Source organism: Calonectris borealis, chromosome 2 (genome assembly GCF_964195595.1).
Source record: "Calonectris borealis chromosome 2, bCalBor7.hap1.2, whole genome shotgun sequence".
Classification (NCBI taxonomy): domain Eukaryota; kingdom Metazoa; phylum Chordata; class Aves; order Procellariiformes; family Procellariidae; genus Calonectris; species Calonectris borealis.
Window position 1 is genome coordinate 127,002,065 of NC_134313.1, and position 22,536 is coordinate 127,024,600.

Sequence of the window (22,536 nt, forward strand, 5' to 3'; positions counted from 1 at the left end):
GTATAAATAACACTTAAGATGGGCTGGAGAATGAATAACAAGTTTATAGCGAAGTTACGTAACTGCATTAATTTTGGGGATTCAGCTATTTTTCATATCACGGTAAAAATTATTTCTGTGCTGTAAATACTCTGTTTCATTCCAAAATTTTGTTTTAAAACACTTGCCTATGAGCTAATTATAAAACTACACTGAAAAAGTACACTGTTATTAATAACAGAAGTAGCAGCACTGTGTTAATTGCATGCTTATTGGCAAACATTCCTTTCATCAATCAGACTATTGGCTCTAGAGGTTCAGTTTTTTCAAAAACCATTTCAGATTTATTTTAGTGTACTCGTAACAGTATTTTGAATGGGCAAAGATAATTATAGCTTACTACTTCTCCAGGAAAAGAATGGATTCAACTCAAAATTTTCATCTCCTTTATTCTGCCTGGCTTACCCATTTTGTATTAAATAAAAGTTACCAATCTTACGTTAATTCTTGCGAATTCATTCGTGCATGTGTATCATAAAAACAGTTATCAAAGAAGTCTGTATAATTGAATGTATTATCAACTACTTAAAACCTCTATTCTAAAACACTAAGTCACACATCAGAACAAATTAATTTAAAGGTAGACCCATTAAAGTCATAGGAGGAAAAAACCATATGTTTCTAAAATCTAAGTTTTTTTCTTACAATTGTAATTTTATGTATCAATGTAATTAATACTTTAAGTACCCAATCCTGTAGCCTGTGAGGGGGCTCCTGTGCCCTTACTGCCAAGAGTTTCATGGGGCCAAAGTGACAAATCATTTCAGCATACTGCTTTGTAACCTCGGTCCCACAAAAACATTCAGGATCCTGTTAAAGGTAATGGATTTTATCAAAAACATCCAGTGTGAACTGATTGATGATGGATCAGGACCAAACATCTTTATGCAGAAGTGAAATGCTACTGAGTTTGGTAATTTCATTTGCACATAGGTGTTTGCATAAGAACTAGAGTCTTAAGTACTTTTCTCTCTCCTAAGGTTTTAAAGTATAGAAGGACAACATGAAGTGACAGAAGTGTTATAATCCAAGGGAAATAACATACGTGATATCCTGAAACCTTGATTTAAAAGCAAAAGAGGCTGATCAGTGCAGCTTCTCTCCGCAGCAACCTTTTTTTTTTTCTTTAAATGTGTATGAATAAATTTCTTTGTATTTAAAAAGTTACAGATTTTGAGATCTTTCTATCTAATACTGACATCATTTTAAATTAAGATGGAGTGCAGGGATGACAACACTAGGGAAAATTTCCAAAGCTTTAACTTCTCACCATTCTATCATCACCTCAAAGTCAATTTTCACCTTTTTCACTGGCTGAATTTGTTATCTTACATTTTGCTTTGGGGCTCGTATTCTTGCAATATGGCAGTACTGGATTACGAGAATACTGACAAGCCTGTTTGCTAAAAATGAACAATGGCTATATTACAGCAAGTCTGTAATATCTAGAAAGAAAAGGAAAAACAGACCTGACAAAGCACACTTATTTGTTAATTACATGCAGATTGCAAATGCTCATACATCTACTGAGTAAGAAGTAAAGCCAAGCCTGAAGTTGCTTGTGAAGACTTTTGACACAAGATTTTTTTACACTCTTGATCACACAGCAGAGCCAGTTAGAGGGCCCGAAGAATTAATTACAGACCAGGGCTTAGTATTTACTACTGAAAATAATGCAGGTTCATTAACATCGAGCCTGAACTATTGTTCAAGTATGACAGACCTGCCAGTTAGGAAAACCTAGGGTGTGAGCTACCTATAAGGGGAACACCCCACCCCACCTCAAATCCCTTCTGACAACTGTAGATGAGGATTCCAGCAAAATGCACAAAACACAAAGTCAGTACCAACTTGGCCATGGACTGGCCAAGGAGTAAAGTAGCACAGACAGCCTTAATTCCGCCATCGTAAAGCTTCTGAATGCCTCGCTTGGTAACTGATTTAAAATGCTCAACACAACTTTCTGTCACTTAAACAAAGACACCATGCAGCAGTATTTCAGCAACCAAATACACATTTTGGGTTTTTTCTGGGACAGCAAAAATATAGTAACAACACAGATACAACTGCATTCCTACACACAGGGTTCCACACTTTTTAAGCGAAGCCCAAACTTTCGAGCACCTCTTGTCTGAAGTCTACAATCCCTATTTCTTCTACCCCTTTTTAACTGACAGTGGATGTTGCCCAAGAATTTACTGCTTACTTCCACCTGGAGCAAGAAATAGAGAAATGTCCTGCAAAAATCACAAACTATCTGAAGTATATAAACCAAACAGACCACATAAAATAGAGCTAAGCCATGACCTCAAGAATTGCGGAATAATTTGCATCAGAAACAAGAGATGAGTAACAGGTAAAACCTACATAAAAAGAGCAAAGTATCCAGCATCTGGATGAAGGGATGCAGAAAAATTTAACAACCAATGAAACCCCCCAATTATTATTATGCTAACCACCTAAGATTTCCCACCATGTCAAATAACACTAATCGGTGGCTACAGCACTACATACTCCTCTTTGCTAATTTTCAGAATTGTGTGATAAGGTGTAAAGAAAAACAACGTAAATCACAAATGAAAGTTCCATTAAAAAAAAATCTGCCCAAACTCCTTGAGGACTTGAGCTCTTTAACCACTCCTTTCAAGATACAATTGACAACTTTAATTTCAAATAAGGAACACCACACACAAATTAAGAGCAAGGCTTTTGAATAACAGGACCAAATACCATTCTTCCTGCTATTTTTTTTTAACTGGAAGTAAGGATTAAGAAAAAACATTGCCTACCTTTGATTTCTGTACCTATGTATTTAATGAACAATCAGTATGTATAATACAAACAAATGAAGACTTTAGAAACTAACATCATGGCTATGATCAAAACACACCAGTGTTTTCAAAAGTTGCAGAGCATGAGGTGTTCTGACACGAAGGCTGAAAGCCTTTTGGTTACCTTAACACAAGGACTGCAGATGTTATTCTGGATTTTAAACTCTAAAGAATCCTTTCAAACCACTTACTATTATAAAACTCATTGGAGCGTCCCAATACATCTTTCATTTTTTAGTTCTCTTCCCAGAACAGTTCTCTAAAATGTGCTGTCAAACAACTTCAGGAAATCACAATTATCTTTTCCCTTCATGTTCCCAACATAGGTCAAAGACACTAAGAGTATCAAAAAGGTCATTCTCATTCAACTTGCTTCTTGATGGTGGCAACTTATGTTCTTAATCACAAATATTATCTAAAAGAAGTTTAATTAAAACTGAAACTGTTGTTCCTTTTACTTATATATTTTTGCCCTTTAAATTCAACATTGCTTTATCCTCCATTATTTTTTCCTTTCTATCTTTTGAAGCTGTAATTTCATTCCTTTCAGTACATTCTTCTAGCTCTGTCTTACTGTCCATGCCACTTTGAAACAAGTCACCACCATTCTGCAAGCCCAATTCTCTCCTTCCACTGATATACTACTGCTATATTTAACAACCTAGATTTCCACATGACAGTAAGAAACAGACATTTTAAGTAGCTTAGGAAAATTATTAAATCCGTCTTCAACCTGTTTTTAAGACCCCAAAAAATGTTCAGGGTAGATACCAAAACCTGTATTGTATATCTAAGCTACTTATCTATAACCTTACTTTTCTCTTTCCACATTTGTGAATCTTCGACTAGGGATCCAGACCATCACCATCCAAAAATGACAGCTATAACCAAGTGCACATGAAAAAAAAAGACCTTTCTACTGAAAACAGCATCCTACAGAGTTTTGGAAGTGCTGCATACAAAAATCAACTTCAATGCTGAGCTCATTCTGAAGAAAGATAAAACAAAATAGTGTAACAAAATTTTGTCAACAGATTTATCTACCGGTTTATTTACTGGATGCAACCACCTACTGACACAGTCACGGTTCCTTCCCAAACTGTGGCTGTCAAAAAACTCTTCCCATACAAATCACGACATAATTCACAGGTTCTACATTCTGAGCTTCAGAGGACTCCTTGATATTCACTCCCTACTGCCTGGCAAAGCCACGAGAATATTTGTGTCTTTTGTGACCATAAAACGAAGCATCAGTCACGGTTAGCAATTTACTAAACTGTGATTCTCCCTCTTTTTTCTCATATGTGAGCCAAGAAGCAGTTAACAATGATGACATTCAAAACTACCCCACGGAGGTCTCTGAGTTAACACCTTACTGATATGAACAGGGCAGCTCACACCTCTTGCAGCTATTGTTCCAGTTTCTCTACAACCTCACTTAGACATCTCTGCTTTTAGTTCCCATTCTGAAGTTTTCAACAGAGCCGTAACAGGCAGGGACTGATGGTGGGGGGCAGGTAAGCAAAAGATACTGGATAACAAGGCAGCAGATTTAGAGAGGCATCAGTAAGCAATGCCACTGCTCAGCAGATGAATCTCAGTATTGGTGTCATGCAACACGTACCCAAAGTACCTCCTCAGTAGTCCTACCACAGTTAACATACAACTACAACATGGATTAGGAGGGACATATAATGTCATTATAGACATAATAAGGGAAGCAGAACACTGATGAACTTTAGTATTTGGAGATATCCTTTTTGCTATACACTGAACGTGCAACAGCTTGAATTGAGCTAGTGTAATAACTAGACTTTTTCCAAAGGACAACTGGGAGCAAAATTACACTGTAGATGAACAACCACCACCTGAAATGCAGCGGTAATTTTTATAACACATGAATAATTTAATAACACATGAATGCTTAGATGATATAATCAACAGAACTTGATGACTCTATGAAAGCCTTGTTTGGAGGGCCTGGAGAGCCAGGCCCAGGACAGGTTTCCATCAGAAATCAAGAGCTTGGCCTTTGCTGGCATCCTTCAGCTCTTGAAGAAGGCAGCCGCAGACCACACAGACCGCGGTGCACAGTCACAACTGCTGCAGTTCATCACCAACTACAGGTGCCTCAAATCCTTGCATTAGCTGACACATACCAATGCCTTGCTGGGTTTGTTCTGCTGGGGGATTGGCCTTTTAATACCAACGTACCCAGCTGAAGGCAGCTGCCTCAGGAACAGGGCGGATGAGTGAATATTACGTGGGTGTAAGGACACGGGCTTAAACTCATTTCTGAGGATACGTGGTGGCAACTCTTCGGACAAGATCTTGGTCACACGGAGCCGAGGACCACATAACCTTGGTATTTTGCCTTTACATTTGTTTCCCAGGCAGGGAGACTACAGCAGGCCAGGTGGCGGCAAGGCCCCGCGGGCACCTCGACGCCCCGGAGCAGCCTGCGCCGCCGCTGAGGCGAGGCCGGGCGCCGCGCCCCGCGTCTTGCCGTCGGAGGTCACGGCCGCGGCTGGAGGCAAGGCGGGAGGACGCGGCGGGGAAAGCGCTGCCCGGAGGGCGCCAGGAGCCCGCTGCGGCGGCGGGGCAGCCCCCGCCCGCCCAGGCTCGCGGAGCGCGGGCCAAGCCCCTCAGGGTAGCCCTCCCCAGCACCCGCCGGCGGCACAGCTCGACCCGCTCTCCTCGCCGGCGTGTGTGAGGAGGCAGCGGTGGGGATTTCCCACAGGAAGCCCTGGCGAGGCGGGCGGCGGCGGGCCGAGGCGGCAGCGGAGGGGAGGGGGAAGGGAAGGGGGGGGGGGGGGGGGGGGGGGCGCTCCGCCGCCGCCCGCCAGCGCGTGCGGCGGCCGCCCCTACCTGCGGCGCCAGGGGGAGGCTCCATCTGTGGCTCCACGCTACGGCGGCAGCTGCGCACATTGCGCAACCAGCCCCTGCCGCGCAGGCGCGGCGCAGCCGAGCCCCACCCTCCTCTTCCCCGCACCGGGCAGAGAGCGGGGGTAGGCGCGCGCAAGGCGAAGGGCGTTGAAAGCAGGCGGGGGCGCGCGCCGAGGAGGGCAAGGCGCATGCGCCAGCTGCGCCGGGGGAGGGGTGTGGGAGTCTGGGCGCATGCGCCGTGCCGGGGGGGGGGGGGGGGGGGGGCGCGGCCGTGAGGTACCGTGAGGGAGCCAGCAACCGCCGCTCTCCCGCCCTTGCGCACCGTGCTCCGGTGAACGGGTCTGAGGGAGCGTGGGTGGGCTCGGTCTCTGGGAGTCACTGAGGGGTCTCCGCAGGTCCGGGTACAGCGAACACCAGCTTTCGCGGGAGCCCCGCTGTGTTGTGGGTGCAGTCCCTGAGAGGACTGCAGGCCAGGGTGTCGCAGCCTTTGGCCGAGGGAGCCCTTGAGGTGTCCGAGGCTTGCGGAGCAAGGGCTTGAAGTGGAAGATGAGCATTACAATGGTGGCACTTCTATCGATGAGTTTGTTTGTGCTCTTTAAAAAGGGCCTCCCGATGAATGGGCAAGAGACCCTCTGTCCTGTCTCTGTAAACAGTCTCTGGGACCACGTTCCTCCGACAGGCGTTCAGGTGATGGAGGAATCAGGAAATTTAGTGTCCCACCAGAAACTGGGGCAAAATACTATTACGGAAATTCCTGTTGGCATCGTGGTCAGCCTAGCAAAATGCAGCAGTTGGGTTACTCCATACCTCACTTACAGCTTACATTTTTTTAGCTCTATTTGTGCAGTTCAGCAAAAAGGACTTCAAGTATCTCCATTTTATGTTGTGTCAACGTCCTGTCATTTTTTTCAAGCATTGTATACATAAGAAAAGGACCTTGCCATGTAAAACATTGCCTAATAAACGCTAGCATCAAAAGGTTAAACAGATGCTTTTGATATGCTAGAGAGGAATGAATATGGACTACCAACTGCCTGGTTATTAAAAAGATTCAGGTGTTAAGACAAAATTTGAAGAGCAGTGAGGTTGCTCATGAAAAACTTTTATACAAATTAGGAGGTCTATAGAAAGAATACAAAATGCTTTTTTTGGTTAGTGTCACTAAAAGTTTGATACTGTTAAAAATGACTAATTTATCTGTGTGTCCTTTTGGTCTGCCTGAGTAAGTAAGCATTGAGACATAGGTGAAGTATACTTTGACAGCAGAGGAGTAATTCTGGTATCTTTCACTTATGAGTCTCTAGCATATTTAACTGACCAGCCTTTCTTTAGTTATTAGTGGCCTGAGGCCACTTCCGGAAAGAAAACATGGAATAAAAAAAGCTTGTGAGAAAGTACCATACATTCAAAAACCTGAGAACATGATTACCTAGAAATTAAGAGAAATGAAGAACAAGGAGATATAGTAAGAGCTGAAAGTCAGGACTTGTTTTAACAAATACAATCCAGAGTTTTCAAAGAGCCTACTCTCTTTCCCTACCAGCCTCTTCAACATTTTAGACTGACGGGTGATATGGAAAATTAGTTGGTTTATGCAGTAGCCTCTTAGATGAGACTGCAAAAATTCTTCTAAATATAGCATTTCCTCTGTTATCCTGCATTGTTACATCCTGTTCAGTGGAAAGGAATTGAGCTTTAAATATTACGTTCTCAGGGAATTGAGAAGTCCAGGAGTCTTCCCCAAACACCATATAGACCTTATATGCCTCTGGAAGATAACAATAGCAGTCTAGAAAAAAATCAGTAGGAAGCATTTTGATAACAATTACCGTGCTATTTATTCTTAAAATGAATTTTCATTAAAGGTATGAGTTTCAAGTCCACATTTTTTTCCCAGATTTACGTTATTTTCCCCATCTGAAAATTCAGTCCCTTTATTTGAAAATGGATTGTTTCAACTTGAGGCCACACTAAGAGCCAAGTTCTTCATGCCGATACGTTCACAGAATTAGTAGAGCGTGATGTAGGTAAAATCTTCCACACGAATGCTTTTGGCCTTACTGATCTAGAGCATTTCTGTTATAGAGCATTAAGTATCTCTATGCTTTTTCTTTTTTAATCCACAAGTTTGATCTCATTCCTTAGGGTAAAATGTGGATATTACTGTTGTTTTCTGTATCTTTAAACTATACCACTTCAGTAAATGTTTATACACTGATTTGAGAATTTCAGTTGAACAGGGCTGTGAAAATGCAACATACCAATTTATTTGTATTTGTTTTATTAAAGGGTTTTGGAGTATGCCACTTCTGCAATGAATGTAAGAGAGAGTTAAAAAAAAAAGATACCAGCCAATCTGTGAAGAGTTATTATGTATATGCAATGAGAAAATACAACAAAACACGTGATGCAAAAAGGAGCTTTCAGCATGAGAACCAGAAAGGAGAATGTACATTTACAACAGTAAGTTGAACTAAAAAAAAAAAAAAATTAGGTTAGTAATTTTTGCTGCTCTTAAATTCTTGGCTATTGGTATTTATATATGCCCTGCAGAATCAGAACTGTGAAGATTTCTTTTATTTAAGATGAAGATCTTTGAACTTAAATGTCAGCTCTGTGTATTGTGATGTGAATTTGACCATTTTCAGGGACTAGGCTAGGCAGAACTTTGCTTTGAAGTAGTATTTCTACTGAGGATGAGGACAATAAATACAAAAAGAAAAGTCCAACAACTTTGTAACTCGGGGAAGTTGTCCTCTCCTGCTGCTTCTTCCAGTAACAGGCCTGGAAAGCAGAAACAGGATTTTTCTGCAAGTCTTATTTTCATGTGTGACAGACAAGAATGAAGAATGCTAAGAACTGCAAGGGAGTAAAAGACATATTGGGGAAATAAATACAAAGGAAAAAATGGATAGAACAAGTTTGTTCTGGAGATTTGAGGGGCAGAAATAGTTTTTGAGTGAGAGAATATGCAGATGTGGGTCGGATAATAGTCTTATGCTATTTGGGGCTATTAGAAAGTATTGGAAATGAGAAAGCATCATAGATAGCGTTATCTTGACAGATAAGTAAATGAGACTGGAATTATGTGGAACAGAAATGGCATAAGTAAGACTGTTAAGACAGAAATTGTCCACAAAGGGCTTTCAATTAAGATAAATAGCTTGTGTCTGACTTGGGAGTCAGTGCAGTGATCCCAGGAGGTGGTACAGTGGCTGACTCAGTGACGCAAGAAAATTTTTTTCTTATAGCAGTTTCAATGAATATAAGCAGAACAATTTTCACGACCAGAAAAGAGGAGGCTACTGTGTTAGAGATGTGAAGTGTTAAGAGCTGTATCAAGAATTTTAGTAGCTTAGATAAAAAAGCTGAACATTTTGTAAATACACGCTCTGCATGCTTTTATTTGCAGTCTAGATGTAAATTAGATCATCAGCCTATAGAGGGAGGAGAGAGAGATTTACTTCCTTCATTGATGTGGAAGTGCCTGTTATGTGAACTCCACCTATAGGAGCATCCAAGGGTATAAAGGGATGGTTTCATTAAAAAAAGAAAAAAAGGTGCAAAGTGGGTCTCCCTTAAACATGAGGTCTAACTTGCATCTTATCGCAGGAGAGAATTTTGAATTGACATCTGGAGTATGTAATTTGTGTTTAGTCAAATCTTTTTTCATACAAATCTTGCACAAGTTCTGCAGCCCTGTGAAGTTATGCTGAAACGTGTGGGCTTTTGCAATGTAGCACTTCAATACAAGTTAGTACCATATGCTTCATTTAACTGACGTACTTATCCAGAAAACTTGCTTAATTGGGACATCTCCTGGGGCATTGATGTAAGACCAGTAGTACTTAATACACACAACTGTTACTTAACAGGGCCTTAATGGTACAGTGGCTACTGCTTAATACTGCTTCCCCTGGTTATTCAGCACTGCTTATGTCATCCGTCTGTTACAGTCTCTTGGAACTTGTCTATACAAGGAAAATTTTTCCGGCAATTAATTCCCTGAGGGTAAAATCTTGGGTGCTCTAGTGAAAATAGACTGGTGATGGTGGTCACAATTTCTGCACTGATTATTAACAGTGGGGAAAATCTGGTAACTTCCCTTACAGTGTTGAAGGATGCTTGAGATAATGTTTTTCTTGTAAAATTAAAAATAAAAATACAGTCATAAGTCATGTTGGATTGCAGTCATTTCTGTGTTTCTAAAATTCATATTGTCATTTGATTAGTTAATCGCCCATTTTCAAAAGTGTGAACATATTTTCACACTTCAACCAAGACAGTGTTAACAATGAAACTATAGATAGCAATAGAGATTAATTATCTATCGCGCAAGTCTCCTCACCTTGTTCTTATCAGATAAAGACAGCCTATCTATCTGCACACAGGTGTGATTTTTTTTTTTTTTTTCAAACTCCAAACAATAGCCTTGGTCAAATGAGTTCAAAGGAATATTTTCAAGTGGCACCTTCAACATGTTCGCTGTTGACATTTTTGATCTTGTTTCATGAAATATAACTTCCAGTAAAAGGCTGTGATTCTTTGCTAAGCTTACCCATGTGAAATATATTCACTCATAGGTGAGAGATGCGGGGGAGCTTTAAATGAGAATTAACATTTAGAATCAAATAAACATTTCCTTCTCTTCTTAAGGGAGCATACTTTTACTGAAGTCACTATAAAGTTGTTCAGGGCCTTATTTGCAATTGGCATCTGAGATTTTCATTGACTGGACACATATCTTCCAGAAGAGAAAAAAAAAAAGATGAAGGAGGAGTTTGTAGTGTCTTTTTGTTGTGCAAGTTGCAACATTCTATAGTTATTCCCCCATATAAAATTAAACCCACCCATACGTCTGTTTTCTAAAGGTTTAAGGATCGGAGGTCTTTACAGCAGAATCTGCTATTGTAGGAAGAGGAAGCGCTAGGCATGTTGAACTATTTCTGTCCTGTCTTATTACTCTATAATTCTGTTTGTTCTAACGAGTGCATACTGGGAGCTTGCAGACGTCCGAACCTGTAGCCTGTCAAGTCTCACATAACTAACGTGAGACTTTTGCAGTATCTTCACAGTGCAAGCACTAGCACTGTGTTGCCTTGGCCTCCCTGTTGCTCTAGAAGAACTGAAGCTGGTGTGTCGCTAGGTGGCACGCTCTGTGGTGGCAGTGCCTATGTCGAGTGCTGTGGCCTGTCTCTTACCTCTTCACCAAGAATGAAACCTTTCCCTTTGTGGGCCAGGCCTTTCCACTCATATTTCAGGGGAGTTGGAAGCATCCGATCATGGTGACTACCATAATTTGTTTGTTGTCTTTCTAGCAAGAAGTACTGAAGTAGTATCTAGGGAGCTGGCCATCTGGTCAAATAGAAAAATTGCATCAAATAATAATTACATTTGCCAGTTACTACTAGATCTGATTGGCAGAGTGAAAAACACTTCGGTTCCCTTCCTTTTCCAAAGTCCGCATACAGCAGCACAATCTTTCACTGGCCTTTGTTTCCTTAAAACTTCCTCTTTTGTCTCAATGGATTCAGATGTACCCCGAAGTTATAAACTATATACCAGACGTAGATGACTTGACCAGCATCAAGATTTTCAAGTCATAGTGGTTCAGTAATGTAAAAGGAGAGGAAGGTCCACCACCAAAACAAACCAGTCTATAAACTTTCATTGTTTGATTTACCCTACTTACAAGAACTTTTCAGGCTAAGGTCAGAATGTTTTTTTGTCTGAATATATTCACAGCGATTATAGGGTGACTGTCACTTGCATTGGAGGTTTTATTTGGAAACTTATTTCAGCCATTACCAAATCTTTGGATTTTCATTTTCCCTCCTTCTGGCTCTGCACGCAGTCACAAGTTTTCTTTCTGTTTATGATTTTCTTTAAAAAAGCTACTTAGCCATTCTCCTGCTTTATCTTTCCCATTTTTTTAAATGCCATACAGAGAAGAACTAGTCCCGGATCATAAATGTTTAAAAGGAAATGGTTCAGTATTCAGTGTGGCTTCTAAGCTACAGCAACCACTGTGTGGTGCAGTCCTCTGGACATGTGAACTGGCACTAGAGCCATCCCAGCCAGTCTTTCCATTAGTACTAGCCTGGACATTTCCTAATCACTCTTTGGTCTGGTTTTAATTTGTTCGGGTTTTTTGTGCCACAGTAGAAACGACTCTATGGAGGCAAGCTCTGAAGTTCTAAGGTACTTTCCAATCCATTCCTTAATGTAGAAAGGTGTTACAGCTTCATCCTTTGTGTCAGGAGTTATTACAAGTATAGGAAAAGAAGCGGAGTTAGGCCATTAATAACTGAAACATGCTATGTAGTCAGTCCTGTTTGAGCACTAGTCTTGTTTGTACATACTCTTTTTATGTAGTAAATCCCTGCCTAGAGACACAAATCCTCTGAACTGCTGGTTGATTCTCTTAAGAATCATTGTCTGTTTCTTTAGTTCTGGAAATGTTTGCTTCTTATAGGACATGTCACCCTGTGATGTAGGATCACTATTCTGCCTTGAACTTCAACTGTAGTAGTTGCTTTTTCATCTCTAAACATCAAAAAGCCTTATAGATAGGGAAACAATAGTACAAAGTGCTTAAGCAGTTTGCCTGACTGCGGAAGAATAGCAGCAGTAGATTAGAGATTTGAAGATCAAGCTCCTCAATTTATAGTCCATTGAGATGACATAAGATTGTAACACTACTCATAGTTCAGGTAATTAGGCCTAAGTACAATCCATACTTTTGCATTTGGAGTGGTATCATGGGAAATGGTAAGATCTGAGTCATCGGGGCAGAAGACAAAGCTGATGAAACAAAAGCTATTTATTAATGTATGTAAAGAAGGATGCAGAAATGTATGAGAAAAAAAGGTCATTGCTGAATGTGATCCTGATACTGTCTGAAAAAATCTTCGTGTCAGCAGATGGCTGCTTTTTTCATGCATCAAACTCTCAATATTTAGCTTGTAGTAAACCCTTATATCTATCTATACCCAAATTTACAGTAGCGTAGTGTTATGTAATTATCCATGATGTTATATTTGCATATCTCTTTAGTTTATATTGTTGAGAAGTCTGTGGTTGTTTGTCTTCTTCTCTATAAAATATAAAAAACAATCATCTGAGATACTGGGATTTATGTTCCTTAAAACTTACAATAATTAAATATATTCACTACACTTTCACTTGTTTCAAATTCAGACTTGACACTTAAAGACTGATAAACAGGATGTGAGTAGAGGAAGATGCTTTTCCTACCATGACAAAATATGTTTTTTATAAAAGCTTTCCCCCCCCCTTTAGTTTTTAGGTGGGTAAGAGTGATGCAACAATAATAATGCTGAACACTTAGCTTCTCCATATTCACCAGTCTGGAAAATTCAATCTGACTTTAAATTTAGCACTACTCTGCTAAGGAGCCTCAGCTGAGCAGCACTGATTCTGTGGTTTTACTTACTGAGATATGGATATTATCAAGAGATAGTATTGGCAGTCATAAAACTCCATAACGTGAAGTTCAGTAAGGGGAAGAAAGTCTTACATGCTTATTTGTGTTCATCCATTGCTTTGGAAGTCAACTTCTTAGATCCTGGTATCTTATCTATGTTGTGCAGTTAAGTGCTTTCCTATTTGTAAGTACAGGAGTCTTATTGTTGAAGGCAGTGAAATTGTTATGTCACATATTTTTGAGCTGAGAAATAAATTCTCATTGTAGCTGCAAACAAATGGGATTTCTATACCTGTCTCCCTTTCTCATCTTTTTTATATGCTGAGTATGGTTTTATAGCTGTTGTACTTTTATCTGCTGGCATTCATTGCAGTGTTAAGGGAGCATGGAGTGCAGGGAAGGGCGATCTGATTTGAAAACTCAGCTCTCGACATGTATTTCCTGGCAATATGATTCTGGTACGTTCCTAATTATCTACCTTACTGGAATATTTATATCCTTAAAGTAACACAGGTTTTGTGCAACTCCAGTTCCGATGGCTGGTTGGTGGGGGTGCGGCAAAGGTTAGTTGCTGTTGATGTGGCAAACCATAGTATCATCTGTAGAATCCCAAGATATTTTTCAGACTGATTAATGTGACATGTTGTAATACATAGAATCCAAATGAAAACTCAAAGGATTTATCCCATTGATTCCAGATGTGTTTAGAAGGTCATAGGAGCCTGACAACTTCTACATTCAAATTCTTTGCTGCAAAGCATTTAATTAACCATCTCCTTTGCTTTACAACCAATGTTCACCCTTTATTCACAACTGAAAAGTATATGAGCATATGTAATATAATGAAGCTGGATACAAAAATGGATACTCAGTGGAAACCCTTGTGTCCTGGTTTTGGCTGGGGTAGAGTAAATTTTCTTCCTAGTAGCTGGTATAGTACTGTGTTTTGGATTTAGGATGAGAATAATGTTGATAATACACTGATGTTTTAGTTGTTGCTGAGCAGTGCTTACACTAAGTCAAGGACTTTTCAGCTTCTCATACTGCCCTGCCAGTGAGGAGGCTGGAGGTGCACAAGAAGCTGGGAGCGGACACAGCCAGGACAGCTGACCCAGACTGGCCAAAGGGATATTCCATACCATATGACGTCATGCTGAACAAAAAACTGAGGGGAGTTGGCCACTGGGGCGTGGCCGCTGCTTGGGAACTGGCTGGGCATTGGTCAGTGGGTGGTGAGCAACTGCATAGTGCATCACTTGTTTTGTATATTCTTTTATCATTATTGTTCCCCCCCCCCTTCCTTTTCTGTCCTATTGAATTGTCTTTATCTCAACCCACGAGTTTTACTGTTTTTTTCCGATTCTCTCCCCCATCCCACTGGGGAGGAGTGAGTGAACAGCTGTGTGGTGTTTAGCTGCCTGCCTGGTTAAACCACAACACCTTGGCAAAGTTTGTAAAACAGATCTTGGAAGTGCTAGACAGTTCTGAAATTTCAGTGACAATGGTAACAATTTTAAGTTAGGGCAAACTGAAACTGGGAGCTGAATACAGATACTATGCTTCAGGATTTCATAGTCAATCTCTTTGCTCTCCAATTAAATAAGTGTTTAAGGCATGGCCTATATTTCTCAACTTTTCCTAACAAGCCACAATTTGGGATTATACATTTTACATAAATACTTATATTATTTACCTATCTCCAGCATTTGTCTGATCGTTGTGCATTATTAACATCAGCATCAGGGATTGGGGTCTGTTTCTTCAGGCGTTATCTGCATATCTGTTCCAAAAATCTCATAATACAAACACTAAAACGACATAACAGGCAGAATTGAATAAGGGCAAAGAGCAAGAAGACATTAAAAATGTCATATTTGATATTAACACATCTACTGCATATCTCTTATCGTTACACATATGTGATATATGTAGAATGTAGTATATGTATTATATTTAGGTATTTAATTTTCTTTCCTACCTATCCTATAGAATTAGGAAGGAGCATAGCACCAAAGAAGATATGATTGAATAGTGATGTGTAAAAGAAAGTGTAACTAAGGTTTAACTTTCTGTCATGTTTTTTGTATGACTAGGGCTAAGTGTTAATCAACTCAGAAAAGCAGGGATTTTTGGTCAGGCTATTTCGAATTCATTGTTTCTTGGAGTTTTGTTACCCCACTTTTTGTAACACCTTTTATTTAATTTCAGTGACTAATTCACATTTTAGAGAAAAGAATAGTCAGTGCTCTAAACTTTAAGTAAGGTTTATAACATCTCTGAGGTTTCCCAGAACTTCTATAACAAAATTATGGGAGAGCAAATTGATACTTCTGGTAAGTCAAAGGCTTGAAACAAACAGAAAATTATTCTTTTAGAAATTAACAATTACATAAACTAGCATAGAGAAGTAGAAGAGCATAGAAAACAACTAAAACACCCATCCTCCCAATCTTTCTGTGCTTTACTTTGGATGGGAATTTGGAAATGTAACTAAATCCACTGCAGAGGATAAATCAACATTTTTTCCTGAGCATTGTGTTCTACGACACAAAGTAAATCTCCCTCAGTATCATAATTTATATTCAGTTAAGTACCAAAAAGTTGATTGCAGAGTGTGATGAATCAATTCCCATGCTGGGATAAGCCATAGAAAGGGGAAGCTGAAGTCTGAGTTTCATCCTTGTCTGAAATGGAACAGCAGATTATGAGTAACAGCAAGATTTTAACCCCTGTGTTCTAAAAAAACATGCATTTGGAATTTCAGAATAGCTCTTTTTCACTTGGCTATGGTATATACTGTTGCTAGCATCTATAGAAATAAAAGCTCTGTTTGTTCTGAGGGTCCTTTCTCCCCGTTCAGAAAAGAAGGTTTTAAGATGTGGAGATTTGCATAGCTTGGTATTTATTTCCTCAGCTGGGAAATCTTAGCAAAATGGACACAGCCAAGTTAGCTGGAGAAATCAAGGCACCTTTAGGGAATTTTTTAGTATGTTTTTTTGGATTCTTAACAAGTACTTCTTACACCTTCTTGTTATGCTTCTTGATTTTTCATTCCAGAAATACATACTGTTAAGTATAGTGTCTTAATGTTACATCTTTTCTTCCATTGCTATTTCATGCATAAAAAAATATTTGTCATTCTTTTGCTCTCTATTACAAGTATGACAGCTTGACCTTGCATAAGGATCACTTTTTGTCCATTTTAGCGGCAGAAGAAGCAGTATGTTGCAAAACTTTATCTACCATCTCTGGCAAATGGTATTCTTGTTAGGGTTTCAATTTCAAACCCATCGATATGCCAGTTATGCTGTCATCCAGTATTCTCCAGTTCATTAATATAATTCAGTTTTTACCACAGTTCATCTCTAAATTTGTCATATTAATTGTCTTTCTTGCCATCCTTTGTTGTCCGTGAAAGTTTTTGTTTACTTTTTTAAATATAAAGGTTTGGTTGGTGAGTGGCACCTGATCTGTACCAGCATTGACAGATGTACTAGTGCAAATCAGATCAGGTGTGTGGCTGGAGTTTCTGCAGGTGCACTTTTACAGATTCCCTTCATAATCATCTGCTTCTTGCTTAGCCATTTACATGTTAACTTGCTTTTTACCATAAAAAGCAATCCCTGACCTGGAATGTCAATCACTAAAAATACTGCATATGCATGGATGCTACCATTTTGAAGTTTTGAAATGCATTTGCACTTTTACAACAGTCATGGTAGCTATTAATACTGTAGCTGAAAGTAGATAAATACCTTTGTAATTCAGCTCTCATATTTTTTGAATTGACTTGAAATTAAGTCTTGTTAGTCAAAAAATCAGGGGAAATTTTGAATTTAATTTTTTTTTAAGCTCGTATGGTTTACACAAGCAGGAATGTATGTTAATTAAAAAAATTGAAGCAGTTTGCTATATCTTTAAGCTTTTAGAATAGTATGATGTTTAAGAATGTCGCACATTGATTTCAGTCATAGTTTTCATTGTGGAAGACAGAGCTACTTACATGTACAAGATTTAGAATATAATCCTAACTAGGACCATCCAGCATAAGTGCAAGCAAAGGATCACTAGGAAGGTGTAACCAGTTGTGGTGGCAGCTCCATTCGTGTTCTTATTGCATCTTCAACAAAGATAAAGGAGTGTTCCAAAGAAAATATTACGGTACCTGGCTTTATATAATTAAAAGATCGTTTTGAACAATTTAGCATTAAACTAAAATGACTGTCCAGATGATGATTAGGACATCCATCTATTGAACACAATTTGTATTGTATTCTGTCTTACATAGCCCAAGTTCTGTCTGAAGTTAAGCTCAGCTAGAGCATGACAACTGCACAGACATAATTCTTTTAGTATCAGGTGAACATATGTTGGCCATTTTATTGACTTTCTATGCAGCAAGCCATGTTCTGCTTTGAACCTAAATGTCCACTTCAGTGTAATTTTTTCCTCATAATTTCATTCCATTGGTATAGCAAAAACCCCACAGTGTACCACCATCTGCAAATTCTGAGTACCAACCAGGTTAGGCCCCTGCAGGCTTCCAGCTGAGGAGCTCTGGTTCCTTGACAGGGGTGACACTCAGTCTCCAGGGTCGAGGCCATAGAAGGCACCTTAGGGAGACCTCCTGATAATGGTGAATCAACACTAGGAGGGTGAGAAGCAGCTGCAGCGAGAGCGGCTCGACAGCCTGCCTGCTGGAGGTACGGGGCTATGGCAGCACGGAGCCAGGGTGGGGGAAAGCGGCAGAATCTTACCAGCGCGGTTCTTGCCAGGTTGGGGAATGTGTAACGGAGCAGCTGTTGGATATGCAGTGACAGTTACCACGACCACCATGGCTTTGCTGGCTGACAGCATGTCTCCCAAAGGGGGGTAAAGCATGGGCTACTCTAATCAGATGTTCATTCGGAGAAAAATGAACTTTCTGTCATTCAAGTCCTTGTGGGTACTGCAAAGAGAACAAAAGAATACAGTCATTAAAAAAAAGTCACTGGCTACTGACCTACCTGTCAATAAGCATTAAAGAAACGTGATGCTACTGCTGAGAAACTATCAAATTTGCTTTAAAGAGCAATGCTAATGTCAAATATGAAGTCAGAATCGGTGTTAATTTGTAACAGTCATGCTGGAAACCAAAAGATGCTTTTGGTTTTATTGTGAAGGAAAAATCCTCCACAACAGATACTTGCATTAACAAGGGAGAAAATCTGCTGCTGAAATAGGGAGAGAACAGAGCGGGGGGAAAAAGGTAGTTTTTCATTCCAGGCACAGTTTGCATGTACTATATTCCTCACAGTTCACCACAGCAATTAGGCTCTGGAAATTGGCAAAAGAACCTGAGAAAGGCTGAGCATATTGTCAGAATAGTTGTTTTTTTAAAAAGGTGCATTCAGTCTGACTTAGGGAGGAGCTGGAGTCTGCAGTGAAGGGAGAGTAGCAAGCACTAACATACTTCTAACTCATTGGAGTTAGAAGCTGTGCTGCTGTAAAACAACATGCACACGCTAGTTCCATTTCTGCAGACTTAAATTCATATCCTGTTTCAGAAAAGAGAAAGAGCTTTGCGGTCTCACTTCAGCTTTTACTGTGTTTGGTGTAAATCAGAAATACCCTCCTAGCTTTTCACACACGATCAGTCAGAAGACTGCTGTAATTCTGTAAGTGCTGCGCTGTTCTGGCAAGGTGGTTTTGCCATAAACTCTTCTTAGCACTTTTTCATTCAGATTCTCTTCCTCTGTCCTTTACTTCAGACCACTTCTGACTTCTGCAGTAAAAAAAAAAACACAACAACTTGTAGTGTATATAAACATGAATGATATTTGCTTAAAACAAGTGGTTTTTTTACTTCTGTCCATTCTGTAGTCATGTATGAAGCTCCTATGTTTTTCTTGTATTTTGGTGGTTAGTCGAAAGGCCATATAGACCTTTAGGAGATATAGGCCTTTGGGAGAGATTCTTCCTGCTTTTCATTTGAAAGCAGGTCACTGCTCTTACTGATTTCTGGACTACCAGATATTGTATGTGTCAATGTCAAGTTTTAGATCTCCTCTTGTGTTGGTATTGGTGATGAAGAATCCAGTATTTGGGTTGTATGGTGGCACACCTAGGTCATTTTACCATTAAAATTACCAGAGAACCAGAAATGCTCTCCTGTTTTCAACGAACAAATCTCAATATTGTTCAAATATATTTAGAAAGTTCATTTGTATAATTGTTTTGGTTTGTTTTGTTTTTTTCTTTTGGCATTTCCAGCAAAAACTCAACAAAGGAATTCTCTTTTTTCTTTTACTATTTTACAAGAAATAGGTTCATTCCTGGAATGTTAATATTAGTGTTACCCATCTTAGAGAAAAAAGTTGAGATTAAGAGAGGGTGAGTCATTTTCTTGCAAAAATGATGATGAATGATGACAAAAATGTCCATGGGGAAATATGTAAAACTATTAAGGTATGTAGGAATTAAATGGTGTTTTATTTAATATTTGTATAATCTGTCTGAAATACAGAAGACTTTAAAGAATGTTGCCAAACTTTTAGCTAGAAATGTGTGAATTTCTACCCAGATCTTATTGTAAATGTTAAAATTAATTCTGACCCACATTTGAAAGGAAAGATCTTACATTTTTCATATTAAAATTGTTGCTATTTTAATATTACCAGGAAAATTTATTGATAAAGCTTATAAAACTGAATGCCATTTTGGCTGGAAGACGATCTTCTCCCTGTCAAGTAGCGCTGGATATTTTGCAGCATCCAGAAGTGCAGACCAACAGCAGCCTCTTTGAGGAGAGGATCTCAGAAGATTCAGATCCCTTAAAACTGCTCAAACCTTCCCATGAAACTTAGGAATACAAACCACAGAATAAAGTGGGCATGTTTATTAATGACACTCTTTTTTTTTCCCCCCTCTTCACTTCCACTGTCTGGGGACTGCAGCAGAAACTCTGTGACCAGATAATTGCCTTTCAAATAAGTAAAATCAGTAAATTAACCTCCTGTCCTTGAAAACATAAGCAAAACTAAGAATACCTTAAGCAACCCCAAGCATTTCTAAATGTGTGAATGCATTTGATGGGACAGGCACATACTATTTCTTCTAAGCATAAATTAGTGTATTGCAAAAGAAAAAAGTAAACCTAATGCTTGTATGTATAAATTAGAAAAGAAATCCTTGTAAGCAATCTAGGAACTGGTCATTCAGCTGGCAAGGTTTTTGTCTGAAGTCTGCATATAAGGTGCTCTGTGTTGAATTTCCAGTCTGAAGTTCAGGCAGAAGAGAAACTACTTCAACAGTTACATTCACGTTTGGAGAGAGAAATGGACACATTCTTACTGACTTACTGAGCTTGGCTTTGAATTGGCTGGTTTTGGACTATAGGAGCAAACTTTCTCCACTTATGCCGTATCAGTTTACCTTGGCCCAGAGTTCCCTTTTTCCAGTAGAAATGGCTAAAATTACCAATCAGGTACTCTGTAAACCATCTTTATGTGGTTGAATTGATTCTTTTGTTATGTTAAGGCACCTCTCTGGACTGCTTGGGAAGGAGCTCTGACAACATTGTTGCTTTAAAATGTCCAACAGCAGAGTAAACTCTGCCTACCTTTAGCAGCTATCGTCTTTAGGTTCTTTCATTCCTTCTTAAGCAGGGTCAGACTTCATTTGCCTCATGCCTGTGACCTACAGTACCCAGTGGTCTACTCTTCACAGTCACAGGCTTTGAAAAATGTGCCTAAATACTCAGTGTGCTTGATCTGTGCAGCTGAGGCAAGTGGCTTAAGGGCAGATATGATTATTTCAGAGTTTTCTGAAAATCTGAATTGGAACATTCCGGGCAGTTTTTTAACATAGTTTGCTTTTATGCTATATTATCTTTTAACAATAGCTGTCCATTTTTTTTAATGTAATCTTTCTAATGCACCCTTTCCATGTTTGCCTAGGGATTGTCCTTCTTCAGCAGGAAATAAAAATGGCCCTATGAAGATGGGTTCTGTAATCTTCTTAAAATTGTGAGTCTAGAGGACAAGAAAGAGAGGAATAGAAGAGGCATGTTCAGAAGGAATGAAGAAGAGAAAGAAATGACTTGTAAGTTCACCAGGATATCACACAGCTCTTGAGATAACTAAAAGGGCTACTACCAATCACTTTGAAGAAATCATGCGGAACCTATACCCCAGAAGTAATTATAGTGGGTTTTGGTGTGGGAGCACCGATTTTTCAACCCATTTCACTCCAGCAAGGCAGTGTATTAGGTCTTCTACTCAGCTGGAGCGGAGAACAAAGACCGTTGCTGTGCTGATCCAAGCATTAACATTCAGTTGTTTTCGTAAGCTGTTAAGTGTCTCCTGGAAGTGTTCCTGTTTATTGCTGAAGTGTCTTATTTTGTGAAAGCAATGATATATTTAGTTTGTTTTGCAAAAAAACCCTCTGAAACTCAAAATCTAGTATTCCCCACTAAGTTTGCTCTAAACCCAGCATGCATCAAGAACAACAGGAATATTTTTTCTAACTGCTATGTCAGTCCACCAAACAAATACGCAATATGAAGTTACAGAATGGAGAGAAGTGATTTTAGGACTTTCTGCTTCCCTGAGAGGAGGGCTAGTAACCCGCAGTGCTTTGGAAAACATTCCAGGAGACAGTGGACTGGCCTGAGGGATAAGGAACACTTGAGGTAAGTACTCAGATAAAGGTTCTGGTTTTTGCTCTCAAGCCTCTTAATGTAAATAAGAACATGCTGTATTGATAAGGAGAGTGAACATTCATGCATTCTAGTGAGTTATGACCGTGGCTGCCTGTCAGCATAAATGCACTGATAATATCACCTATTTTGGTGATAGTTTCAGTTTGACTCATTATTACTCACTGAAAGGCTTAAAGTGATTAAAACCTTCAGAGTTATGAGAGATGGTATGTGATCTCGTCAGTAATTTTGTGTTTACAATGTATACTATAACTTTAATTTTCAGTAATTTGAATTCTTTATAGTTAAATGGCCAAAGTATCTAGGCTTCCTGTCAAAGTTTAATTATAAATTGTTACAAAAATGAGTAAGTTACATGAAGCTGATTAGCAAAGCTTGTGGAAAAAGCTTTTGGCAAGAGGGTAGCTTAGGACATATTTTATGGGCTTGTCCAGAGGTAGCATGTTTTTGGAAAAAAGATAATTAGGGTAATTAGGAGAATTGTAAGTAAGACAGGCTATTTGTGTTGAGTAGCAGCACAGGAAACAACAGTGTTTGATGAAAGGTGGCACAGTTTTTCTTCTTACTAAGTTTCCTTTTAATTGTATGAAACATTTTGGGTTTGTGTTGCCTCAAGATAAAAATGTAGGAGG

At 39.3% G+C, this 22,536-nt stretch overlaps 1 protein-coding gene and 1 long non-coding RNA gene across 4 annotated transcripts in view; one reads left to right on the forward strand and one right to left on the reverse strand.

Moving 5' to 3' along the window:
* Positions 1-5,940, reverse strand: part of CMC1 (C-X9-C motif containing 1) — a 52,131-nt gene extending 46,191 nt beyond the window's left edge. For 2 of the 3 annotated variants that reach the window (XR_012672626.1, XM_075143383.1), the window contains exon 1: positions 5,739-5,914. Coding sequence is in view for 1 of the 3 variants with exons in the window: in XM_075143383.1 (XP_074999484.1) it covers positions 5,739-5,763 (25 nt within the window). In the remaining 2 variants the exon portion in view is untranslated. Of the gene's footprint in view, positions 1-5,738 lie in introns of all 3 variants that reach the window. The other variant, XR_012672625.1, reaches the window with a different exon arrangement.
* A 61-nt stretch (positions 5,941-6,001) lies between these two features.
* On the forward strand, positions 6,002-21,874 carry LOC142079344 (uncharacterized). Its single transcript, XR_012672627.1, has 3 exons — positions 6,002-6,087; positions 8,046-8,219; positions 21,141-21,874. It is a non-coding gene; the product is annotated as an uncharacterized LOC142079344 (long non-coding RNA).
* Positions 21,875-22,536: the final 662 nt, after the last annotated feature.